Source organism: Anomaloglossus baeobatrachus, chromosome 2, assembly GCF_048569485.1.
Source record: "Anomaloglossus baeobatrachus isolate aAnoBae1 chromosome 2, aAnoBae1.hap1, whole genome shotgun sequence".
Lineage (NCBI taxonomy): Eukaryota > Metazoa > Chordata > Amphibia > Anura > Aromobatidae > Anomaloglossus > Anomaloglossus baeobatrachus.
In genome coordinates, this window is record NC_134354.1 from 423,339,414 (window position 1) to 423,356,065 (window position 16,652).

At 48.1% G+C, this 16,652-nt stretch overlaps 1 protein-coding gene across 20 annotated transcripts in view; it reads left to right on the forward strand.

Moving 5' to 3' along the window:
- The window catches only part of MACF1 (microtubule actin crosslinking factor 1), a 519,073-nt gene that overhangs the window by 364,887 nt on the left and 137,534 nt on the right, over nt 1–16,652 (forward strand). For 14 of the 20 annotated variants that reach the window (XM_075336189.1, XM_075336201.1, XM_075336196.1 and 11 more), the window contains 5 exons: nt 760–919; nt 1,197–1,523; nt 4,992–5,076; nt 5,157–5,398; nt 12,654–12,860. In XM_075336189.1, the coding sequence (XP_075192304.1) occupies nt 760–919; nt 1,197–1,523; nt 4,992–5,076; nt 5,157–5,398; nt 12,654–12,860 (1,021 nt within the window). The remainder of the gene's footprint in view (nt 1–759; nt 920–1,196; nt 1,524–4,991; nt 5,077–5,156; nt 5,399–12,653; nt 12,861–16,652) is intronic. The other 6 variants (XM_075336203.1, XM_075336198.1, XM_075336197.1 and 3 more) reach the window with 1 other exon arrangement.

Genomic DNA, 16,652 nt, shown 5'->3' on the forward strand with positions numbered 1-16,652 from the left:
TATGTTACCTGGTAATCAGTATTCACTTATAATATATTATTTTTATATTTAGTTACATTATTTTTGAGATATTATGTTATTTCTGTATAGTACAATGTATAATTGTAATAGTAATATTAATAATTATTGTAATAGTACAATAGTTGTTGTAAGAAAAGCATAAATTTAGTGAGTGCTTACTGTGTAAGTACTAACATGGATTAAAGTGAATCTGTGAGCAGGTTTTGCTATCTCCTCTAAGAGCAGCATACTGTAGGCGGCAGAGAGACCATGATTCCAGCGATGTATCACTTACTGGATGCAGTGGTTCTGACTCAATCAGAGCTTTTATGCAGCAGAGCTCAGAAAGCTAATCCCGCCCACAGTAGGCTCTCTATGTACAATGTCTATAGACAGTGAGTTTCTTATCACAGAAAGGGGTGTGGATTAGGCACAAGGCAGTGGTAGCATGAGCAATGATAATCTCCTGGTGCTAAAACAATCATTGCACGTAAACAGCACTAAGCTTGATAAGAGACACATCGCTGAAATCTTTGATTTAACTCCTACAGCATGCTGTCTTCATATTACACAGTGATAACCTACTGACAGATTTCCTTTAAATTTGCCTGGTTAGAACATGAGTGTCTAACTAGCTACATAGAATGAGTATGTCCCACGTATAGCTATATATTCTATTTTATAAGCTTCTACTATGTAAATGGGCCATCTTTTTCTTTTTTCTTATGCTATTACTATTATGTGCTGTTCTTTATACAGGCAGAAACAACTTGATGACATACTAGTTCTTGCCAAGCAGTTTCATGAAACAACTGAACCTATATTTGACTGGCTTTCTGCCACTGAAAAGAAGTTGGCAAATTCTGAACCAATCGGCACTCAGACAGGAAAAATCCAGCAACAAATCCTGCGTCACAAGGTATCCTAGAGATGAAGGGGTTAAATCACGGGAACTGGACGCTCAATACACGTCTATATATTTGATTATAAGGAAACCCTATCTTCTGTGTTACTGCATTATAAGTTTTGTTTTCTTAATTTTATATCATTTATCATTCATTTTCTATATGTTTTTTATTATTTTGTCTCATTTGTTCTGTTTATTCTATTATTTGTTCCCTTGTATTAATTTTGTTCATTTTTGTTTTTGCATGTTCATTCCTTTTTGTGGTGGGTTCCTTCTGGGCACTCTCCAGAGTCTAGAGGACGATGTTGCAGTCCATGAGACTGACGTATGTGAAGCCAGCAGGCTAGTGGACAGTCTCTCTGGCCTGTGCTGTGCTCCTGAGCGGCATAGGCTGGCACAGAAACTAGACTTCTTGCATGCGCGGTACACAGAGGTTCAGGATCTCTGCGGCAGAAAACATGCCTTGCTGGGGCAGGCTCTGAGCAATGCCAGGCTGTTTGGGGAGGACGAAGTGGAAGTCCTGAACTGGCTGGCAGAAGTAGAGGATAAGTTAAGCTCCGTCTCTGTTAAGGACTACAAGCTGGAGGTCCTGCAGAATCAACACAAAAGCCAAATGGTACATTTATTTCACATTCATTGTTTTTTCTTTTATTTTTATATCTCATGCATGTATACATTTTGGCTCATTTTAATGTACCAGCTGCTTCACTGCGCAAAGCTCCTAATTATATTAATTGTAAAGGCCGTGGATCACCTTTTCCCAGTGTCTTCTGCTCTCTGGAGCAATCCCATCTGACCTGAGGTCTCCAGCAATGTGGTTACATCATTATTGTAAGCTTCTTTGCTTTTGACAAATTGTTAAATCATCTATAAAAAATCCTTTGGCGCCGGTGAAGACCTCTTTATTAGGAGACTGTCATATTGCTTTTGTCCTATAACCCCGCACCATCTACCAAGCAGTAATTAGCAGGATCCATTAACCAAGCTGACAGGCACTGTTATACTAGTGAACAGGGGCTGACTGGGCACCTACAAATGTGTGAGGGTCTGTTTGCACTGGCCATCCTCCGGCATTAAATGCTGATTGTTTGCCCATCGGCAGTCCATTTTAATAGCATATTTATGCAGACTGACTCAGCAGAAGTGTACTGAGCTATCTGTAATAAAGCATTCAGTAAGCATAGGCTGCCATTGTTCTCAGCAGCGCGAAGTCTGTTTACGCATGACAATGTGCTGCCGAGAACAATGATCTTTTTTGTAGCACAAGTGATCATTTCACCCGATGAACAGGAGTTTTGCTTATTTCATAATAATCTTGTAAATGGACCTTACAAGGTATTTCCATCTCCAAAATTCTATCCCAATACGTAGAAATACTACAAATCTGCTGCCTGGCCACCGTGCAGAGCTGCCGCCTGGCCACCGTGCGCAGCTGCCGCCTGGCCACCGTGCGCAGCTGCCGCCTGGCCACCATGCGCAGCTGCCGCCTGGCCACCGTGCGCAGCTGCCGCCTGGCCACCGTGCGGAACTGCCGCCTGGCCACCGTGCGGACATGCTGCTCAACCTGTCTCATCCCCAAAATCCTATAGAATGTAAACCCGCAAGGGAAGGGCCCTCTTCCCTCTAGACTGTCCATTGTAACTTGTATATGTATTCTGTATGTAACCCCTTTCTCATGTACAGCACCACGGAATCAATGGCGCTCTATAAATAATAATAGTATAATTCTCTATATTAGCCATGTCTCATACCTCATGTGCAGGGCATTGCAGTAGCATAGGTATCCATGGTTACTTGAACTATATGAGAGGTCATAACCATGGATACATAATTTGCTGTAATGTACTGCACATGAGGTAAGTGACTTAGCGAATCAGGACAATACTACTATTACAACTAATTCTAATTGGAGATATTTGCAAATATAATTACACCTACTACATAATGGGATAGGATCTTGGAGATGAGAATACCCTTTAAGTCATTATAAATCAAGGAATAGATGGCTAAACACGAAGACCCAGATTCATCAAGAGCGGCAATTTTCTCGCTGGTCCTGATGAGAGGGGCGTGGTGGTGCCATAGAAGTACAGTATATTGCATTAAGAGCAGATGCCCCCTAACTTTTTTTTTTTGTTATGAGCCATGGAGAAATGCCAGTACTATTGTTTTGATTTTTGCGCCATATTTCAAAGGATTCTATGACATTCTTGTTGCCACTAGGACAGCAGGACTACTACCATTTGGGGCATATGAGCCATTGGTTTTGGAAACGTTGCACGGTAAAGGAGAGATTAGTCCCAAGAGCAATCTTTGTACATATAGTGTGCCCTATTATGGCATGTACATGGGATTGAGGGTCCCCCTTGTCAGACACCCCTTTATGAGCCTGACCATAGAGCCTAGACTGCACACAATAATGCTTAAAGACACTGGCATCACAGAAGTTATATTAGGGCCCCTTACAGAAGACCTAGTTGCCATCACTAGACACTATAATGCACTGATCACACGTCCATCTTCTCATGTAAAGTGTGACGGGCTCACAGCTTCGTATTCTTTGTCTTCATTAGATGCTTGCTGTTAGGCTCTGTCTAGCTTCACGCTGTAGGCTTCTTCCCACTGCCGCCATGCATTATCAGTGTTCCCACAACTCTGGAGTAATTAGCATAGTGTGAAGATACCAACTCCGCGAGTCCACATCCTAATATAGCTACAACAGGTCCATATACTGATAACTTGGGTATTTTTAGTTACAATCATTTGTGAAGACATACAGATGATTTATTCTCTTCAATACAATTCTGACTAGAGGCCATCATTTGTTTGTCTTCACTTTTTCACCCATTTTCTTTTCATCATTATATGTGATGCTGCTGTTGCAGAGTCCGTGTACATGGTAATGTTTCTGCATTCTATGTTACTATAGTGTGCTATATGTCCCAGACTTAAAGGGGCAGTCCAAAAATTATATTTTACTTCTATATCGTTAGCTAATGTCATAATCTAATCTTTTTTCCAATATACTTTAATTAAAAATTCCCTTTCCTTTCCTCACTACACTATCCAACTGCTTTATTTATTTATTTATTTTTTTCTATTACTTCCTTTTTGATGACGCTTTGTTTGAGAATCCCAGTGCATGAATCCCGAAGTATCATCAGTGACATCCATTCAGGTGATGGGCTAATCCCTGCTCCCTTGAGCATATGCCAGTTGTCAATTCCGACGTATAATTTTTGGCACTGTGCGGACAGAGCAGTCCATCGCCGTCTGATCAAACGTGATGAGCTGGTGACAGAGTGTACTGTCATTGCACATTGTAAGTAAAGAACAAGTGACCATAGACAAGCACCGTCCCTGAAAGAGCAAGTGGCATGACTTGCTGGTCTGCGTTGGTCTCTGCTCACTCCTTCTTGACTTACAATATGCAATTACAGTGCACTGGGTTGCCGGCTCATCACTTCTGATCATAGCCAGTGATGGAGTGCACTGTCACTGTGCACTAAGAAAAACAGTGCACAGTGACAAGAGTCTACTGAGCATCCATCAGAATTGACAACAGGTGTATGCGCAGTAGAGCATTGACTAGCCCAGCTTCTAAAACGAGAGTCTCTGATGATGCTCCATTTTAGGGTGGAGCCAGAGGCTGGGGCAGTGACCGCGGCTTCTCCTCTTGACGACGACTCATTTGAGTATCCCACCATGCAGTGGTCTTATCAATGGAAGAGTCATCAAAGTGGAAATGGTCGTATAAAAACAATAAAGCAGTTAAAGTAGTGAGGGAAGCATAGAATATTTTTGATTAAAGTATAAGAAAGATTAAATTGCGATGTTAGAGATTTAAGAATAAAATGTTTTCGTTTCGACCGTCCCTTTAACGCATCAGAATACAATGGTTCGACAATACTCTTTAAATCATCGAGGCATTAACGCAAAATTCAATGATTTGCCAGAAACCCATCTGTAGCTCTGTTTTGATGGGGGGTTTTTTTTTGGGGGGGGGGGTTAACATTGTTTATAATATAGTAAGGATTTTTTTTTTTTGTTTTCTTGGTCTGATTGTCTTTCTGCTTTCACTAAGGCCCTAAGTGAAGAAATAATAAATAGAAAGAGAAACGTGGATCAAGCTGTTAAAAATGGCCAGGCTCTGCTGAAGCAGACGACAGGTAATGATTTCAGAGGGTGATTTGTAGACACGGGCTGATTTTATTCTATTGATTTATTATTGGTGATTGTGATTGAATAGGAGAGGAGGTCCTTCTTATCCAGGAGAAGTTGGATGGCATCAAGACACGGTACTCCGAGATCACAGCTTCCAGCGGGAAGGCTCTCCGCACATTGGAGCAGGCCTTACAGCTAGCCAGCAAATTCCAGACCACCCACGAGGAGCTCACCAGCTGGCTAGGAAGCGTTGAAGAGGAGCTTGCCCGCACAAGTGGCCAGTCACCTGCTGGAGATCAGATTCCACAGTTCCAACAAAGACAAAAGGTAGGAATCAGTGCAATGTGCCACATATGTAAGGCTACTTTCACACATCCGGCTTGAGCCCTGCGGCTCAATCCGGCTGTGCAAGCTATGCAACGGATGCGGTGAAAACACCGCATCCTTTGCATAAGTTTTTCCCATGCGGCCCGCCCGGTTTTTGCCGCTTGCGGCATGCTACTGAGCATGCGCAGTGGCAAAAACCGCATGCGGCGGCCGAATGCGGTATTTGCCGCATCGCGCCGCATCCGGCCGCCATAGGCATGCATTGAGAGATGCGCCGCATCGGCCGAATGCGGCGCGATGCGTTTTTTTTTTGCCGCACGAAAAAACGTGCCAGGCAACGTTCCATCCGGCCGCCGCATCGGCTAAATCTGCCGCATGCGGCAAAAACCGGATGGAACGCAAGGCCATGCGGCACAATGCGGCACTAATTAAAGTCTATGCAGGAAAATCGCAACCGGCAGCAAAAAAAACCGGTTGCGATTTTCCTGCAAAGTGCCGGATTGTGCCGCAGAAGAAAAACCGGAGGTGTGAAAGTACCCTAAGGATGTCAGTTGGTACTACCATTTAGGCTACTTTCACACATCCGTTTTTTGGCATCAGGCACAATCCGGCGTGTGCCTGATGCAACGGATCCGGTGCAGAATATGGAAAAAATGGATGCGCCGGATCCTTTTTTTTTTTTTTTCTTTACGGATCCGGTATACCTGATCTGTCAAAAAACTGATCCGGTGCATCCGTTTCCTCTATTTTTTTGCTGGATCCGTATTTTTACAATGCATTGGAGCATGCTCAGTTTAAAAAAAACTGATCCGGCGGTCGCATCCGTTTTTCTTTGTCGCTCCATTGGGAGACCCAGACAATTGGGTGTATAGCTTCTGCCTCCGGAGGCCACACAAAGTATTACACTTTAAAAGTGTAACCCCTCCCCTCTGCCTATACACCCTCCCGTGCATCACGGGCTCCTCAGTTTTATGCTTTGTGTGGAAGGAGGCACACATCCACTCATGCATTCTCAGATTAGTTATATCGGTTGGAAGAAAAGAGGACCCCCACGGGGTCCCCGGCATGTTCCCTTCTCACCCCACTAAGTCGGCGGTGCTGTTAAGGTTGAGGTACCCATTGCGGGTACAAAGGCCGGAGCCTCATGCCGTTTTTCCTTCACCATCCCTTAGTGGCTCTGGGAGAAGTGGGATCCTGACCGGTCATCCATTCACTGGGACCGGGCTCCCTCCGCAGCCCCTGTGGGAATCTGCTGGACAGGAGTCTATTCATCCTCAGGGATCGGGCCCTGCATCTATAAGGTACTCTGTGTCCCCATGGGGACTGTGCAATGGAGCGCCTTATTCCCGGACGCTGCAGCAGCTGCTGATTTCTGAAGACCGGCGGACTTCCGCGCCGACCGCGCCTGCTTGTCGGCCGCGGTCTTAAATTTAGTCCCCGGCTTCATCGCGGCCTAGTAGCAAAAATCCCGCCCCCGGGCCTGCCTGTCAGGGGTAAGGGCGGGACGGCCGGCCTGACGTCGGCTGTGAGGGCCGGATCATCCTGTATGTTTCCTCCCCCCTCACTGATCACTGTGGGGACCCCAGATTCCCGCACTTTTATAGCACCGCCCACGGCTCCACTCCTCCCCTGAGAGCTCCGGCAGCCATGTTTTTGGCATTCTGCCGGTGGAGGATTATCAGAGAAGAGCTCTGCAGCTCTGGGAGACCTAAGGCAGGGAATCTGGAGGACACACACTCGCTTTTTAGCGGTCGGTAAGCCACACCGGTCACCCGGTGCTGGTCCCCCCCCAGGGTGCCGGAATAGATACGTATTTATATACATATTTCTGTCCGGTCGGGCTGTATACCCCTTCCCATATACCCTCAGTGATCACTCTCCTAGGAGACAACAGCATGTCGTCCACAAGGAGCAAAGGTGCTAAGGCACAGGGTTTTTTTTGCGACCTGTACCTCTTGTGCGGCTATGTTGCCTGCGGGTTCCACCTACCCTCACTGTGAGCAATGCTCAACCCCTGTTTCGCTTGCTCAGCCGGAGCCTCGGTCACTAGTGGGCCCCTCGGCTCATGTAGACCCCCCTGCTCCCCCTGTCCAGGCGGCAGGGACAGAGTTTGCTGCGTTTGCTGAGAAACTCTCTGAGTCACTTTCACAATCCATGGCTCAGTCTATGGACAAATGGTCTGCCAAGCTGCTAGAAGCTTTGCAGTCCAGACCGGTCCTTACACAGGCCCCGGTCCCCGTTAGCTCGTCGCCTCCAGGCCCCTCTCGGTCCGCGCCGCAGCGCGCTCCCAGGTTGGGCCCTAGGTCCCACGCGGAGGACTCCTGCCCGGATCTCAGTCCCAGACCGACTAAGCGGGCTCGCTGGGAATCTTCCCCGACTTCTTCACGCTGTTCGGGTTCCCAGCCCGAGGACTCTCTGGAGGACGAGGCGGACGTCGCAGCTCAGGGCTCTGAACCTGACGTTGCTCTCAATCTTGATACACCTGAAGGGGACGCCTTAGTTAATGATCTTATCTCGTCCATTAACCAGGTGTTAGATCTGTCTCCCCCGCCTCCACCTGTAGAGGAGTCGGCTTCTCAGCAGGAGAAACACCAGTTTCGGTTCCCCAAACGTACACGGAGTGCTTTTTTCGATCACTCTAACTTCAGAGATGCTGTCCAGAAGCCCAGAGCGGTTCCGGACAAGCGCTTTACTAAGCGCCTTACTGACACACGTTACCCCTTTCCCTCTGACGTAGTTAAGGGTTGGGCTCAGTGTCCCAAGGTGGATCCTCCAGTCTCTAGATTGGCGGCTAGATCTGTAGTATCGGTGGCAGATGGCTCATCGCTGAAGGATGCCACTGACAGGCAGATAGAACTCCTGGTGAAATCCATCTTTGAAGCCACGGGCGCGTCTTTTGCCCCCGGCCTTTGCAGCCGTGTGGGCACTACAAGCTATCTCAGCTTGTCTGGCTGAGATTAATGCAGTCACACGTAATTCTGCTCCGCAGGTTGCGTCTCTGACTTCTCAAGCGACAGCTTTTTCTTCCTACGCCATGAACGCAGTCCTAGACTCTGCTAGCCGTACAGCGGTGGCATCCGCTAATTCTGTGGCAGTCCGCAGGGCCATGTGGCTGCGCGAATGGAAGGCAGACTCTGCCTCCAAGAGGTTCTTAACCGGTTTGCCGTTTTCTGGCGACCGATTGTTTGGCGAACAATTGGATGAGATTATTAAGGAATCCAAAGGAAAGGACTCCTCCTTACCCCAGTCCAAACCTAAGAGACCTCCGCAACGGAAAATTCAATCGAGGTTTCGGTCCTTTCGTCCCTCCGCCAAGCCACAGTCCTCTTCGTCCAACAGGCCGGAGAAAGGACAGAGGAACTCCTATGCATGGCGGTCTAAGTCACGCCCCCAAAAGGCCGCCGGAGGCACTGCCTCCAAGGCGGCCTCCTCATGACTCTCGGCATCCCCGAACCGCATCCTCGGTCGATGGCAGGCTCTCCTGCTTTTGCGACGCCTGGTGGCCACATGTTCAAGACCGATGGGTGAGAGACATTCTGTCTCACGGTTACAGGATAGAGTTCAGCTCTCGTCCTCAGACTCGTTTCTTCAGAACCTTTCCGCCCCCCGCTCGGGCCGACGCACTTTTTCAGGCAGTGGCCACTCTGAAAACAGAGGGAGTTGTGATCCCGGTTCCCCCTCAGGAACATGGTCGCGGCTTTTACTCCAACTTGTTCGTGGTGCCAAAGAAGGACGGATCATTTGCCCCGTTCTGGACCTCAAATTGCTCAACAGACATGTGAGCACCAGACGGTTTCGGATGGAATCTCTCCGCTCGGTCATCGCCTCGATGTCACAAGGAGACTTCCTAGCATCGATCGACATCAAGGATGCTTATCTCCATGTGCCGATCGCACCCGAACATCAACGCTTCTTGCGTTTCGCCATCGGGAACGAGCACCTTCAGTTCGTGGCATTGCCTTTCGGCCTGGCAACAGCCCCACTGGTGTTCACCAAAGTCATGGCATCCGTAGTGGCAGTCCTACACTCTCAGGGCCACTCGGTGATTCCCTACTTAGACGATCTCTTAGTCAGGGCACCTTCTCGGGCGGCGTGTCAACACAGCCTTACAGTCGCTCTGGCGACTCTCCAGCAGTTCGGGTGGATAATCAACTTCCCAAAATCCCAGTTGACACCGACCCAATCCCTGACTTACCTCGGGATGGAGTTTCATACACAGTCAGCGGTAGTCAAGCTACCGCTGGACAAACAGCTGTCCCTGCAGGCAGGGATACAATCTCTTCTTCGGGGTCAGTCATACCCCTTGAGGCGCCTCATGCACTTCCTGGGGAAGATGGTGGCAGCGATGGAGGCAGTGCCGTTCGCGCAATTCCATCTGCGGCCACTCCAATGGGACATTCTCCACAAATGGGACAGGAGGTCGACTTCCCTCGACAGGAACGTCTCTCTGTCCCTTGCAACCAAGACGTCTCTTCAGTGGTGGCTCCGTCCCAATTCTCTATCGCAAGGAAGATCCTTCCTACCCCCAACCTGGGCTGTGGTCACCACGGACGCGAGCCTGTCAGGGTGGGGAGCGGTTTTCCGCCACCACAGGGCTCAGGGAACCTGGACTCCGGTAGAGTCCTCCCTTCAGATCAATGTTCTAGAGATAAGGGCGGTGTATCTAGCCTTATTGGCCTTCCATCGGTGGCTGGAGGGCAGACAGATCCGTATACAGTCGGACAACGCCACGGCCGTCGCATAAATCAACCATCAGGGAGGCACGCGCAGTCGTCAGGCCTTCCAGGAAGTCAGGCGGATTCTGCAGTGGGTGGAAGCCACAGCCTCCACGATCTCCGCAGTGTACATCCCGGGCGTAGAAAACTGGGAAGCAGATTTTCTCAGTCGTCAGGGCATGGACGCGGGGGAATGGTCTCTTCACCCAGACGTGTTTCGAGAGATCTGTCGCCGCTGGGGAACGCCGGACGTCGATCTCATGGCGTCACGACACAACAACAAGGTCCCGGCCTTCATGGCACGGTCTCAGGATCACAGAGCTCTGGCGGCGGACGCATTAGTTCAGGATTGGTCGCAGGATTGGTTTCGACTGCCTTATGTATTTCCTCCTCTGGCGATGCTGCCCAGAGTGTTACGCAAGATCAGGTCCGACTGTCGTCGCGCCGTTCTCGTCGCTCCAGATTGGCCGAGGCGATCGTGGTACCCGGATCTGTGGCATCTCGCGGTGGGTCAACCGTGGGCGCTTCCAGACCGCCCAGACTTGCTGTCACAAGGGCCGTTTTTCCATCTGAATTCTGTGGCCCTCAACCTGACTGTGTGGCCATTGAGTCCTGGCTCCTAGCGTCTTCAGGATTATCTCAGGATGTCATTGCCACTATGAGACAGGCCAGGAAACCAACGTCCGCCAAGATCTATTACAGATCTTGGCGGATCTTCTTATCCTGGTGCTCTGATAATGGGTTTACTCCCTGGCCGTTTGCCTTACCCACTTTTCTTTCATTCCTTCAATCCGGAATGGACAAGGGTTTGTCACTCGGCTCTCTCAAGGGACAAGTATCGGCGCTCTCCGTATTTTTTCAAAAGAGCCTGGCCAGGCTTCCGCAGGTCCGCACGTTCCTGCATGGAGTTTGCCACATAGTCCCACCATACAAGCGTCCGCTGGAACCCTGGGACCTTAACAGGGTGCTAACGGCTCTTCAGAAACCACCTTTCGAGCTGCTGCGGGATGTCTCTTTATCACGTCTTTCGCAGAAGGTGGCATTTCTAGTGGCAGTTACATCACTCCGAAGAGTGTCGGAGCTTGCAGCGCTGTCATGCAAAGCCCCCTTCCTGGTTTTTCACCAGGATAAGGTGGTTCTGCGTCCTGTCCCGGAATTTCTCCCTAAGGTGGTATCCCCTTTTCATCTTAATCAGGATATCTCCTTACCTTCATTTTGCCCTAATCCAATTCACAAATGTGAAAAGGATTTGCACTCATTAGATCTAGTGAGGGCACTCCGGTTCTACGTGTCTCGCACGGCACCCCTGCGCCGTTCAGATGCGCTCTTTGTCCTTGTCGCTGGCCAGCGTAAGGGTTCGCAGGCTTCCAAGTCAACCTTGGCTCGGTGGATCAAGGAACCGATTCTTGAAGCCTACCGTTCTTCTGGGCTTCCGATTCCTTCAGGGCTGAAAGCCCATTCTACCAGAGCCGTGGGTGCGTCCTGGGCATTGCAGCACCAGGCTACGGCTCAGCAGGTGTGTCAGGCAGCTACCTGGTCTAGTCTGCACACTTTCACGAAACACTATCAGGTGCATACCTATGCTTCGGCAGACGCCAGTCTAGGTAGGCGAGTCCTTCAGGCGGCGGTTGCCCACCTGTAAGAGGGGGCCGTTTTCGGCTCTTTTTATCGAGGTATTCTTTTACCCACCCAGGGACTGCTTTTGGACGTCCCAATTGTCTGGGTCTCCCAATGGAGCGACAAAGAAGAAGGGAATTTTGTTTACTTACCGTAAATTCCTTTTCTTCTAGCTCCTATTGGGAGACCCAGCACCCGCCCCTGTTCCCTTCGGGCTGGTTGTTCTTTTGTGTACACATGTTGTTCATGTTGAATTGTTCTTTTGGTTCATGGTTTTCAGTTCTCCGAACGTCCTTCGGATTGAATTTACCTTAGACCAATTTATAAGTTTCCTCCTTCCTGCTTTTGCACCAAAACTGAGGAGCCCGTGATGCACGGGAGGGTGTATAGGCAGAGGGGAGGGGTTACACTTTTAAAGTGTAATACTTTGTGTGGCCTCCGGAGGCAGAAGCTATACACCCAATTGTCTGGGTCTCCCAATAGGAGCTAGAAGAAAAGGAATTTACGGTAAGTAAACAAAATTCCCTTCTTTGCCAGATCCGGCGTCCACAGGTTTCCATTGTAAATCAAGCCGGATCTGGCGCGATGCGGTTTTTTGTCAGAGACAAAAAAACGTTACAAGAGACGTTCCATCTGGCCGCCACATTAGCCAATTACACCGGATACAGCAAAAGCCGGATGCAACGCAATGCCATCAGGCACAATCCGCTGCTAATACAAATCAATGGTGATAAAACGGATCCGGCGCTGGATCCGTTTTATCCGTTTTTTTTCCGGATTGTGCCTGATGGGAAAAAAACTGATGTGTGAAAGTAGCCCTATTTCTTCATTTTCTCTTATATAGCAATAAACCATGTGCTGATATATTGGATTGTGATCAGAATTACTTGCAGGCACAAACATATACTTATTTGCTTATGCAGGAATTAAAGAAGGAAGCCATGGAGTACCGTATAGTCCTTGATACCATTAACGAGGTGGGCAGTGCCCTGCTGGAACTTGTGCCTTGGAGAGCCCGTGAAGGTCTAGACAAACTTGTCTCAGATGCCAATGAGCAGTATAGATCAGTCAGTGCCACCATTGGACACAGGGTTGATCAGATAGATGCTGCCGTTCAAAGATCGCAGCAGGTAAGGACGTTGACTGCGAAATGTGAGGATGTGTTCTTAGTGTTTCTGACACTGAAAAGCAAAAGCCCCTGGACCAACAGTTATAGGGGATCGTTCTCGCAGATATGATGCTACTGTTCATGATAATTCCTAATTCATCTATTCTGCACCTGATCTTTTAAGGGACTAAGTTTTACCTGACTCTCTTTTAAGACACAGGGGGATCCTGTATAACATATTTCCATGGTGTCCTTCAAAGGCTGAGCTGCAGCTCCTCAATTGTGGTCTGATAAGACTCCTCCATGAACCATCTTTCTGGCCTTTTACTTCATATGGATACAAGTTGTGCTATTGGGAGAATCCAACTTTTATTGGTTTCACCAATTTTTTCTAGTTTTACACAACCTTCTAATGTGGTTTTCCACAATTTCTCACTATTGTTGAAATCTCGGTTTTCTGTGAGTGGATTGAGGCACTCTTATTTAAAAACGTACCTAATCTTGAGATCCTGCCTGTAGTAGCTGAAGAATGTTTACATCTAGCACATCCACAGACTAGGTATGTGCGCATAATGTCTATGTATCCATTCTTCTATAGATGTCTGTATACAATATCTGTGGTTACAGAAGCCCTGCTTTCTGTAATTGGTATAGACATGATTGAGAGAGCTACACATATGTGGGTGAATGTGGCTGGAGCATTTGTTGGGAAGAGGGTCTTGGGACCCCAATATGGTAACAGTAGGGTTCAGAAGGGAGGGATTAGTGAATTCTAATTATATGCCAACACAAGAACGTGACCTCCATTCATAAATTAAAAAGGGCTTCTTTATAAAAAGTTGTGCTGCCAAATAATCATGATTCTGTAATAGCGGGTCCAGTTATAAAGTGCCAGGTGGTTCTGGTTCTTTACACTACCTGGACCCAGAGGGGGCACGGCTTGTTTGTGACTTTTTGCTTCTTGTGTAATTGCTTTTTGTTTTGCGGCTACAGCAGGCTTCTTTAATTTTCAGTGTCTGTAAATGTGATGTTTGTAGGACATGTGCTTTGTAGATGTGATGTGTTTGTAGGACATGTGCTTTATCCACGGCTTGTTTGGTGGTTTTTGTTGCTTCATTTTTGTACTTGTAATTTGTAAGGAATGAATTCGATTAGCTGGGCCAAACGAATGTCAGCATATAGGATACTTGTTAAAGGGGCTTTTTATTTAACATTAATGTGCTGCCTTGCATGTTACAATATATTAAAGGGATTGTCCACTACTTTAACAAACCTTTCTCAGTCCCCATGTGGCCCCCATAAAAATAAAAACATATACTCGCCTCCGGTTCAGGTGTCGTTCCCAGGTCCCGACTGCCTATAGCACTCACTTCCTGTTAATTACTTAACTGTCCAAAGGTGGAGAGAAGGAAGCCGGCGTTGATTTGTCAGGGGGTTCTCGTGTTATAACAATGTCACATGGGACCCGGGAATGCAAGTTCCGACATTGCCGCTGGAACTGCTCCGGCACTGGAGATGAGAAGGTGGTTTATTTTTATGGGGGTGCACATGAGGAATGAGTAGGGGTTCACCAAGTAGGTGACCAAGCCTTTAACACAAGTTAAAGGGAACCTGTCACCAGATTTGGCGACTATAAGCTGCGGCCACCACCAGTGGACTCTTATATACAGCATTCTAACATCCTGTATATAAGAGCCCAGGGCGCGCTGTAGAACATAAAGAACACTTTATAATACTCACCTAAAGTGCGGTGCAGACTGTTTGGACGGTTGTCTCCGCTCTCCGGGTCTGGCGCCTCCTGTTTTGGCCATCTTTGTCCTCCTTCTTTTGAAGCCTGGGTGCATGACGCGTCTTAGGTCATCCACACTATCTGGCATTGAGGTACCGTGCAGGCGCACTACAATACTTTGGTCTGCCCTGAGTAGGGCAGATCAAAGTGCGCCTGCGCAGGACCTCAGTGCCGGCGAGTGTGGATGACGTATGACACGTCATGCACCCAGGCTTCAGAACAAGGAGGACAAAGATGGCTGAAAGAGGAGGCACCAGCACCAGAGAACGGAGACACCCATCCAACCAGTCTACACCGCACCGCACCTTAGGTGAGTATTATAAAGTGTTTTTTATGTTCTACACAGCGGCCTAGGCTCTTATATACAGCATGCTAGAATGCTGTATATAAGAGCCTGGTGGTGGTGGCCGCAGCTTATAGGCCCCAAATCTGGTGACCGGTTCCCTTTAAGAGTACCGAGCATGCTAGAGCTCACTCACCACTACTGACTTCCATTATACTCGGTACATGAGTCGTGCCCGTCCGAGCATCCAACTGCAGGTTACAAGTACTAAGCTCTTATAACAGCTGATGAAAGGACAACCACGTGCTACGACACCAAGTCTGCAGAGTAACTAGTAAAAGTGGTGGGAATTTACCAAGACCGGCATATGGAACCCAAAGCCCATTAGAGTAAGGTGCGCTGAATGCATTACATTCGGTGCATTTATGGAATCTCTGTACCCCTGAAAATGCAATGCATGTTAGCTATGAGCTGGCATAGACTTCATCTACAATGTATGCCATTTCTCTTGACGGCAGTTTATTGCTCTGGAATTGACCATACCCCCTTTTTCTTAAGCTCCTCCCACTTTTTGTCAGGCAACAAAGCTTGCTAAAAAAACCAAAAAGTCAGTGTTTTGGCAAAAATACCACTTGGGCCAAATTTTGCAACTTTTTATCACCACTTGTAGAGGAGATGGTAAAGTCCATCCAATGTTCTTAGGCTATTTTCACACATCGTGTTTTTCTTGCATTTTAATATGTAAATTACCAGCAGCTTTTTACAGTACCAGCAAAAGCCATGACAATTTGAATACTGCAGTGTTTTGGGGTTTTATTTTTTTTTTTAGCTGCAGTATGTCAATTCTTTCAGCATTTGTTTTGCAGTTTTTAAGCCATTTTTCTTTATCGTTCCTTCCATGGGTGTATAGCTAGCGACCTCCGGAGGACACACAAAGTACTACACTCAAACGTGTAGCTCCTCCCTCCGGGCTATATACACTCCCTGGATGACAATCTACCCAGTTCAAAGCTTTGTGTTTCAGGAGGATACACACACTTGCATTCTCTGATATTTTTTTCTCATTTTTATTTTATTTTAAAGATTTGGAAGAAAAGCGGGTCCAGTCTGGACTCCCGGCATGTCCCTTCACACCCCACTCTGTCGGCGGTGCTGTTAAGGTTGACTTTATAAGGCTGGAGCCTTCACATGCCGCGCTCCTTCACATCCTCTAAGAGGCTCTGGGTTGAAGTGGGAGCCTCCACGGTCCTCTCTGCTCGCAGAAGACCGGTCTCCATCCGCAGCCCTGTCTGGTCCCTGCTGGAAGGAGCATTTACCCCCTTCTCCAGGGACATGGCCCTGCGTCTCAAAGCTAAGTATAGAGACGTTTTTCAGGGGTCCCGGGTACTTTTATTAGGGGGACAGTATGTGTTTTAGTGTTACTGTAAATTCCGGCCGATTCTGGGGATTTCCCCTGAGAACCGCGCCGAAGGTGCCTGCTCGTCGGCCGCATTGTTAAATCTAGGCCCCGGCTTCTGTTTGGGCCTAGTTTCGGTTTTGGCTTCTCTGCATGTTTTGCATACAGCGCCGCCCACCGCCCGACCAGCAGAGGGGAGGGCACTCCTCTCTGGGGAGATGTTCCCTCCCCTGTATATCTCCCTGTATCTCTCTGCCCTCCGTTTTTCCCGCTCTTGGGCTTATACACGCCCCCCCTCTTTCTCCCAGCGCCATTTTCTCAGCGTTCTTACGCTGGAGGGCGCTGG